The sequence below is a fragment of the Brachyistius frenatus genome, unplaced genomic scaffold (genome assembly GCF_029030835.1).
Source record: "Brachyistius frenatus isolate BFR_SWC_R1_liver_20210118 unplaced genomic scaffold, ASM2903083v1 Contig_51, whole genome shotgun sequence".
Lineage (NCBI taxonomy): Eukaryota > Metazoa > Chordata > Actinopteri > Embiotocidae > Brachyistius > Brachyistius frenatus.
This window is the reverse complement of record NW_027210650.1, coordinates 922,630-932,421: the sequence shown is the minus strand read 5'-3', so window position 1 is coordinate 932,421 and position 9,792 is coordinate 922,630. Positions and strand designations below refer to the sequence as shown.

Below are 9,792 nucleotides of genomic sequence, written 5' to 3'. Positions count from 1 at the left end.
AATGTTCTGCTTTTATTTTGATATATATTACAGTACTATATATCGTGAGAAACTCATTATTTCAGAATAATTAAGCAGAAGTTTAATTTTGGAGCTGTTTTTGGTGGAGCTCATCTACTGTAGAAGAGGGTTTTTTTAAACATTAACTTTTCAGGTACAATGATTAACTAGATTTAGAGCCTAGTGTTTTTATGCCTCTGTCACAAGCACATGTCTGTTTGTTCAGACCGATGCTTGGCTGGTAAATATTACTCAACTAAAAGGATAAGTTACAGCCATGACAGTAGATAAAGCTTCAAATATGGATGTTATGGCAAAGAAGCTACAAATTCTAAAAACCGATCCTTTGCACACATCTTCAACCCGACAGCACAGAAGCTCTACACTTCCTGAGCTACTGCGTCCATTAGAATGGAAGGACATGAAGTTGCTGTGACCTTTGACCCCCCCTCCCCCCCCGCCCCTGTCAAAATCAAATCAGTACATCCTTGGGACCAAGTAAATGTTTGTGCCAAATGTGATGAAATTCCCTGGAGGTGTTCCTGAGATATTAATCACTGGAATAAGAGGATGTGACATCACTGTCCCCTTGACTTCTGACTCCCCAAAATCTAATCACTTCATCTTTGGGCCCCAATGAATGGCTGTGCCAAGTTTGAAGTAATTCCCTCAAGCCGTTCCTGAGATATCGTGTTCACAAGCCTTGGACGGACGGACGGACAGATAATCTAAACAACAACAACAAAAAAACCACGGCCAGGACTGTTGGAGACACGGAGGCAAAAGAAAAGAAAACTGTGAAAGGTTCAGTATTTCCCTCTGGAATCGAGTGTAGGACACCGAGAACAGTAAAATTTCCCCACCATTACTAAGACGTTAAACGCATGCCGCCTCTCTCCTTTCATATGTTGAAAACATGTTGCACAAAAGTCCAACAGAGGCTATGCTATTTTTAGAACTCCCTTCAGGCTTTCACCCTTCAGCAGCGCGAGTCTCTCAGCCAGCCAGAGGAGCTCGTCTGTTTCCCCCGGATGACCTGTGTCTTACTGGGCTCCGGGCCACAAGTTGTTATGTATTTAAAAACAGCGTGACACACCTCATCATTTACTGGCGTAATAGCGGTATATAACCCTTTGTACCTACAGCCAGAAGAACACCAGCAGGGTGGAAACTTCTGCATACATAAATCTTTGCTTGGCCGTGTCAGATATAGATATATATATATATACATATATATCTAGATATACATATATATATATTAATTTTTGTAGTGCCTGAGGATCTGGTGCTCAAATGGCTGCAGGGCAGAGTTACTGAACTCAATAACATCACTTTCTTTGGAGTAGATGCGCTGACAGCGAGCTGCTAACCGCCTGCGCTGTTTCTTTCCCGTATCGTCCCACACAGCTGCCAACAGTTGACCCACGCGGACGTCATCACCTCTCTTCAGCTAATTAACTGCTGTTTTCAAGCATAAAACAACACAAGAGGCACATTCTGTACTTGTCGTGTTTCTGTTTTATTATTTATATTGCATTTACAATATTTACAATCATTTCAGTCACAAAAGGCGCAACTATAAAAAAATAACCTTTTACATACTATATGATTCACATCACTATGATACAAAAGAAAACTGTTCATTTCAGCACGGGTGGACCCCGGGGCATTTCTATATTCCTCGTTTGGCACACTGTAATAAAAATGAACTGAGACTGGCCTTGTTGGATCTCAAACTGGTAGAGAAACTCGAACATGACACCCGCTGGGGTATAATAACACTTGGCTCCACTGAACTTGTCTAAGAGCATTAAACCTCAGAGCGAGGCTGGCAAAAATGCTCTCTTGGCTGGCTGCGGTGCATCACAAAGAAACTTGGGCCCCATCGAGCTGTCGATTCTGTCATGTAACGCTCTATTCGTTTTGTGTGATTAATGCACAGAACAGAGTGGATTACATTCGGCCTGGTCCGGAGAACTGACGTTACGATAACAGTCAGTTTCAGTACTGCAATTACAATAATCCAAAGCGTAAATGAATATCCATGCACACAAAAAACAACACAAAAACCACTCAGTCATACATTTGTTCAAATGTACAGACCCAAATAGTATAACAGTACAGTTAGATTTAACAAGGTGCAACATGAGTATTAGTTTAAATAATTCAAGTATTTCAACAAAGTGGAGCCTTTGGGTGAAATTGCTATTATAAGGCTGAACAACAGGCTCTTCCTGTTAACCGAAGACCTCCAACATGTCCCTCAGAAAAATGCTCTAAAAACCTTCCTGGATGTGTTATTTTTTAAACTGGAATACTTCCTTTATTAATCTTCATCAGTCCACTCACATGCCAACTTCTTTTATTTTTTACACACCCAGATCTGTCTGGGTGCCGCCTCCCTACCTGGACCACACATGACGCTGTGTGTGTTTCACTGGAGCTACATCACCAAGCAGGTGATTGTGACAAGGATTTTGTTAGTAGCTGCTTCCTACTTGTCTATTTCTCATGAAAACAAACCCAAAAAAGGGATAACATGGACCGAACAAAACATGAACATGCTACTGCGAAAAAACAGGCTGAAATTGAAGAAGCCACTTTGTCTGCTCTCGTCTACAGAGGATCCTGTGGAGAAAAAAAGGTCCGCAGCCGGTCTGCCTTGGCAGATGATGGCATGGGAATATGGAGACATTTTCCTGGATGCTTCGCGCACTGCAGGCTCGAAGCACCCGGCCTCGGAGGACACGCTCACTTGGCCACCTTGTACTTTCTCATATCGAGGGGCTCTTTGCTGGGTATACACCAGTCGTCGGCCTCCTGGCTCACTTTGTAGTTCTTCAGAGCGGTTTTGTTGTACACTGGCAGCCTCTCGATGGAGTCCGTGGACAGAGCCTGCAGGGACGGGATGACAAGATGTAATTACACACGACCCCGTCTTACCTGGCTGCTCAGGTCTGCAGGTTTTGGCTTGTGTTCGACAAAAGGAATTTTACTCTCCCGCAGACTTTTCAAACTCTTTGTATCTTGCATGATCGCCGCCTCACCTTCAAGTAGATGACGGCGTCTGTGCCGTAGCCCTCCATTGAGTAGAGCTGCAGGTCCCCCTGGAAGTACTTGGCGTAGAGGCGGGAGATGGGCAGACCGTAACCGAAGCCAGCCTTCGTGGAGGGAGAGAGAGAGAAAGGAGGGAGATCAAGGGTTTAAGATGGGCTTTGTTCACCGTCGCACACTGCAAGCAGCTGAGCTCTTCTGCGGAACAAACGGGTCTTTTGTAGAGTTTGCCGTGTGTACTGTAAGTCAATCGCTTTTTGCGATCTTAAAATAGCAAAGAGAGTTTAAATAAAAGGCTAAAAGAGCTTGTTGATGCTGTGCCGAAATAACGGCATGTTGTTCGTATATGTAGGAGTTAATACAGGTGATCCCGCCTGTGACTGTACTCACCAGTGGAGGCCGCGTGTACTCTCCTATCTGTGGAGCCGGAGCAGTCGAGTACATGTAGCTGAAAAGGTTCTCAATCCTGCGAAACGGGACGCCACCGCCTTTATCACTCACCTACGAGCGAGGGCAGAAATAAAAGGGGGAAAGGAGTGAGACGGAGGAGGACGCGAGGTGGACGCGCTGCGCTGAGACACACAGAGGTAGAGGACGAGCCAGCAGCTGAGGGCCTGCCTGTCAGGAACACTTGGCCTCAGCACAAAGGTGGACCGGGATCTGTGTTTGTCAGACGCTGCCGCTGGTAGCAGAGATACAATACAGACATTATATAAGAGAAGAGTCTAATACCACGTGCAGGAAAAACATAAAAACTATTTTCACCTCTGAGGAATGTAAATAAACTAACACCAAAATCACAGCTAATATAAATATAGTAATGTTATATAAATTAGTTTCTGCCCCTTGTATCCAGGTAACAAGAAGAGGACTTGGTGATAAGTCCTGGTGCCACATTTATAGGCTCTATGAGTATGAAAGCAAACAGCCCATGTAGCTAATCTTATCAGAGCTGAGTAGCTTCGCTTCGCCAGGAGCCGCTGTGCTTAATCGAGGGCGAGGTCGTTGCATAACAGGTTCAGGGAACAAATGATTTGGGGTGCGCCAACCCAAAAGCGGTGGCTTTCAAGTGGAGAGCACACCACATCTTGTGTGCAACACGGTTGTGTAATTCTTGTATTATACCCTGAGATAATCTGAAATTTACGCAATTTGTAAGAAAAAGATGATGTTTACAGACTTCGTTGAACTCGTTGAATGTGCTGGTTCACACGCAGCTGACAAACATTCCCGTTCACTCCCGCAGGAAATTTCAAAAGCTGCTCGTAGTTTGTTAGAACAATATAGGATGAAACTCCTGGGAGCATCAATACAGACAGTCCAAAGCAAAGCTCACACCAACAAGGTTGTTTGATCTTCCTTTTTCTCCCCAATTAAATATTAAATCTGAACTAAGAGTTGAGGTGTAGACGTTGTCGTACGCTGTACAGATTTTAAAGCCTTTTGAAAACGAATTGAGCGCAGCACTTTAATGTGCACGGAGCAGGGGGAGGCTATAACCTGCATGAGGAAGTATTCCAAGTTACGCTGCTTAATGGACATCAGCACCCGAGTTTCCCACGTTGTCGTGACCGCTGCTACGTGAACATTTGTGATTCCACCACACACCTGAAACTGGAGCGGAGAAACATCCGATTTTGGGTCAATCGTCAACAGAGACCCTTGAAATGCTTCAGAAAGTCTACCGTGTGGAAATCTGTGGAAATCGCAAATGCACACATACCAGCGGTCACAAAAAGAGGTTTAACTCATGTTGATCTTGGAGTACTTTCTCCCCCTTCGTCACTCTCTAAAACGTCCATATTTACCAAAAATAAGCACATGGCATTTAGTCTATTTCAAGCTGCTGCACTTTGCAGTTTGCAGCTCACCTTGATTGACATGTCCTCGTTTCCAAGGGAGACCATGACTTGGATGGGTGGGAGGTTGTTGCTGCCCTCATGAGTCTCAATGGTAGCTCTCATTGCATTCTACAAAAAAGGAAAATACGATGTATTAAAACTGTAATATTACTTCATATTGATTTGAGTATGATGTCATTAAACTGTGTTTCCGTTCCAAACCAGAGTCTCGTACCTTGAAGAGCTCAAACAGCATGTGATAGAGGTGAGAGGGCACGTACACAATGCTGTTTGGATGATTCGTCTTCTCGTCTGTTGAAGAGAAAAACAAACAGAGTGTTTTGATTCGGTCCACTTTGTTTACGATTCATTATCCTCGCCACTCGTGGATGATTTCCATTAGTGGTAATTATTCTGCTTTTTTTTTTATTTAATTCTTTTACGCTCGGTGAGAACGGAGAGGGGAAAAGGTCTGTGTGTCAACATTGTCTGATGCAGCCAGCCGGGCTCACTTAGCCGTTACTTCAGCGCTATAATTAGAGGCCTCTCGGGTGCACCTGGCTGAACGTTTCATTTACATTCAAACGTACCGTACGTGCACACGGGAGGCTGGGATCTGTTTGTTCTTCATTGAAATCTCCTCAACACATTTCAATGACTTAAACTCTCTCCAGGTTTATTTTTTAAAAGGCAGGTAGGAATCTTTTTCAACAGAGAGACTTCAGTGTGAACTTACTGTTCCTCTCCTGCAGTATGAGATCAGGGGAGTTGAGGTAGTACTGGTCACACAGCATCTTGGCACTGTGGAAGGCATCTGACAGAGTGGACATCGAAAATAAAGTCAGAAATTATGATTATAAAACAGGAAGAGTGGGATCATATGCACAATTAAAGGCAAAGAAAATAAATCTACAACAACAAGATATATTTTGACACGGTGCATATTTACCCTGGACTACATCTCCAATGAAACAGTGAGGGTCGATGCTTCCGATGGTGTTCGGGTGGACTGGGTTGGTGGTGCCATCAAAAATAAGACCTGCAGAGAGCAGAGAGGAATTTAAAGTTGAGCAGAAGAGTCAGCACGGTCTGCACAATTCCATGCTCGAGTTTCTGTTCAAGTCTTTGAATCTTTTCAACACCTCACAGAGAAATGATCGACACAGCAACTATCACTCGTCACATGAGTCATTTAAAGATATTCATTTTGTGGATACTCTTGTCCAAATAAACTAAATTCTTAATGTGAATATAAACTGGAAGAAAGTTGGGCGACTTTGACGGCGGCAAAATACGAAGCTTGAACCACCGAATCTACGACTAGTAGACAACTCATTCAATAACCTAAACTTAATTAGTGCTGACTAAGGGAAGGATGAGTTCAGATCACATTTGATGTTTACGTCCCTTGATAAATTGTTGCACAGGATATAAACAGTTGTCTTCTTTTCATTATTTAATTTACGTATATATTCCACCTGGTGTCTAAGGAAAAACATCTCGCATAGAAAATGGTAATGAAAGTGTTTGTTTTAAATGGTTATTTCTGGAAAGAGACTTATTTCTCCTTCTGAGCAGCAAAAAAGTGACAATTAGACTAATAATAATAATTCCTGACACAATGCAGGAACAATAACATCAGGCAAACCCAGAATAACAAGACGAGCGACACCTTCTTGGAGCTGCATAAAATCTCTTAATACGTGTAAATGCAGCGACAGTGAATTGAGCGTCGGACATCACTCACTGTGCTGGTTGATGAGCATGCGGATAGAAATGCGGCTCATGTAGAAGCGGTCCAGGAAGTACTGTATGTTCTGGTTGGTGACCACGTCGTGGGGAAAGACCTCCTTGTACTCGATGATACCCTGGGCCATGGTCGACACCACGTCGTTGTGTCTGTTTCTGATGGTCACTAAGGCGTCTACAAACCTGGTGGTGGTGGTGGCGGGGGGGTGGGGGGTGAACACGAAAAAATGAAGACATCAAGACAAAACCCAAAGAGAGGCGAAAACACAAGGATCCAAAGAACCGACATCACTACCAAATCTAGAGACTGTGATGAAGCTAAACATCCTTTAGGTACAACTTCCTTTTCCAAAAATCAGGTGCAAGTATACAGTCTAAAAGGATTTAACAGTCTAAAAGGATTTAACAGTAAAGAGGGTCGCTGTGTCTCTAAAAATAAGCAGTTTGGAGCAAATGTCACATTATAAATGAGAAACTTACTCTCCAAGCACTCTGTGGTCATCAGGATTCTTGTCTAGGAATTCGAGGATCTCCATCAAACTCGTGATGTACCTGACAGAATCACACGTAAACACAAATAAAACATACTTAAACAGCTGAGTGAGTCTGCAAGGAGGGGAAATTCCTTGTGAGGTTATTCTGATCATGCTGCGGAAAAACAGCCCCTCCTGAAAACAAACTAGATCACGTGACGCTGGAGGAGTATCTAGGGGAAAGTTCAGAGCTCCCCCCCCCCCCACACCCTCACCACCACCCAGCCTTATCCAGTTGGAGGCACTACAAGTCGGTCAAAGGGTGCCTTTGCAATTCTGAGCATGACGTTACAAACCCCACTAACATGGTAATAAACAAGTTAGCAGCTGTGTGACAAGACGAAGGAAGAATCTGGCTCGTGCATAACAACACAGAGGCGGAGACACGGAAATGTGATTTAGTTTTTGGGATCATGCTTCTGCTGAATCAAGATTAAAAAGCCCCAGCTGAGACATTAGACACCCAGGATCCTATTAAAATCAATGAATGGGTTTGGTTTTTTTTTCCCCTCATGGTTTATACAGTTTGACTTACCAGCTCTGCACCATCTGCACAGACGGGGTCGTGAGCAGTTTGTCGGGCAGGACGTTAATTTCCTTCATGATGTTTGAGAGTCTGACAGGGAGCTCCTGCCTCAAAAAGACAAAGGATGTCTTCTCACAGGCGTTTATGGAACCTGAATCAACACAAAGTAAACAACCATCAGGGCTACATGGATGCATTGATGAGAGAAAATAAATAAATTTTACAAGGTCAAATGTGAAATCTTACTGATTTTCTGTCTTATACTGTACGTTGGTGAGTTTTAGACAAATGTAATATCAAAAAATTTGAGTTACAAGCAGTGCAAAGGAGAATTTCATTATTTTCTAGCACACTGACCACAATTTTAGTTGAATGATAAAACAAACAAATCAAAATCTCAAAATGATCATTAGCTCCAGGCCTAATCATCATCGCGTTGATATTTGCATTGTATTTCTCACTGCAAATGACATTTCTTTCGGAACAAACATCAGCACAAACTAAATGACAGTAAATCTGCAGACCAGAAAGACTTCAGTGATGAATTATCAGCAGAAAAACATCGCAATTCAGTGTCAACCTAACGGTGCAGCCTGCTACAGAGCTGATGCAACACTCGCTTTGAATACGACTACGGGCAAACCCTGCAGCACAGCAACCACCGAGCAGCTGCTCAGTCTGACATTACAAACATGCATTGCCACAGGATATTTTGTGCCTGAATTGTGGTGCATTTCTGATCAGATTTCACACAGCTGGGGCCGTTCAGATCCTCGCAGCTCCCTTACATAATCAACTCTCCCATCTGGACTCACCGAAATCCAGAAACTGCTTCATGGAGAGCGGCGACGGAGAGAACTTGGAGAAATGGTCGATGTGTTTGGGCACGCTGGCCAAAGCAGCATTTTTCATGATGAACCTAACGAACTTCATTATTGCTCTGTGCTGTCGCGGTTTCGCGTCTACGACGTCCGATGGTGGGACTGTCCGAACCTGTTTGCATATGCAGCAGAGGGAAAGCAAAGGAAGACAACCACGAGCGTAGGGGGATCCAGCCAATAGGAAGGCGGTATATGTATTTACGTTCCAGACTGGCCAATGGGAGCGTCCTGGGGGAGGGCTTAGTGGTGTTTGGGTGGAAACGACTCCTGCGATTCTCCTTCGATGAAATCTCGAAAACAACAACCTAACTGAACATACTGATTTCATCTAGACCCTTTTTTTTTTTTTTTTTTTTAGGACAGATACTAATGTAGACAGGAGACAACAGGGATAGTTTTATTCAAGTCTACACAAGACAGCAGATGGGCCTGTTAGAAGAGTAAACGTTTGAAAAATAAACTAATCAAAACAGCAGGTTTACCTCAATGCCTCCCTGACACATTTTGTTTGTATGTAAGCAAATGAAAGATTTTATTAATTATCTATCCAGTAACATCCTTCCCATTTGTGGTTGGAGCTTAAATCTGTACTGCTCATTCATATTCTAACCAGGGATTTTTCTATCCTAGCTGTAATTGTGATATCTTAAGTTTTAAGGCACCTTTAAAAATCAGTTAAAACTGACAGAAGCGTTGGGTCAGTGGTTGTTTTCATCGAATATCCCAAAAGTAATAAATAAATAACAATAATAGTGTTGTACGGTGAACTGGATCGGGGGAACCCTCGCTTTAACCAGTTTGTTTCTTGGTATCAATCTGTGAGAAAACCTCTGTTTGTTGTTCCTGTGAATGGGTGAACGCTACATGACTAAAAGGGATTTTACCAGTGTGTCTGACTAAAATGGGGGACATAAACCACTCTTCATTAAGTTGTATTATTTCATTATTAACTTATTAAACTACACAAGTCAAGTACAGGAAATGATGCTGCTCAAGAAAAGTATCTGGGCTCCTCCTGAAAGTCAGACTCACAATATTCATGTTGACTTTTATGCAGCAGTTTGAAGTTCATTATGAACTGATGAGAACACAATCAGCTCCTTGTTTACTTCCTCCTCTCTCCTGGTGGACAGACGTTCACCCTCTGTGAATGATTCCCTGGAACACCGCCACCAATAGTTTTGAATAGAAATGCCTTCGTCAGGGAA

The 9,792-nt window shown here is 43.1% G+C and overlaps 1 protein-coding gene across 1 annotated transcript; it reads right to left on the bottom strand.

Moving 5' to 3' along the window:
* Positions 1-1,495: 1,495 nt before the first annotated feature.
* Positions 1,496-8,709, bottom strand: pdk2a (pyruvate dehydrogenase kinase 2a). The gene is made up of 11 exons (XM_069704584.1): positions 8,519-8,709; positions 7,713-7,854; positions 7,125-7,196; positions 6,643-6,827; positions 5,845-5,934; positions 5,632-5,709; positions 5,131-5,207; positions 4,926-5,024; positions 3,445-3,555; positions 3,048-3,161; positions 1,496-2,895 (listed from the first exon to the last, which is right to left on the bottom strand). The coding sequence occupies exons 1-11, from the start codon at positions 8,634-8,636 to the stop codon at positions 2,752-2,754; spliced, it is 1,230 nt and encodes a 409-aa protein (XP_069560685.1). The 5' UTR covers positions 8,637-8,709; the 3' UTR covers positions 1,496-2,751.
* Between the last annotated feature and the right edge of the window lie 1,083 nt (positions 8,710-9,792).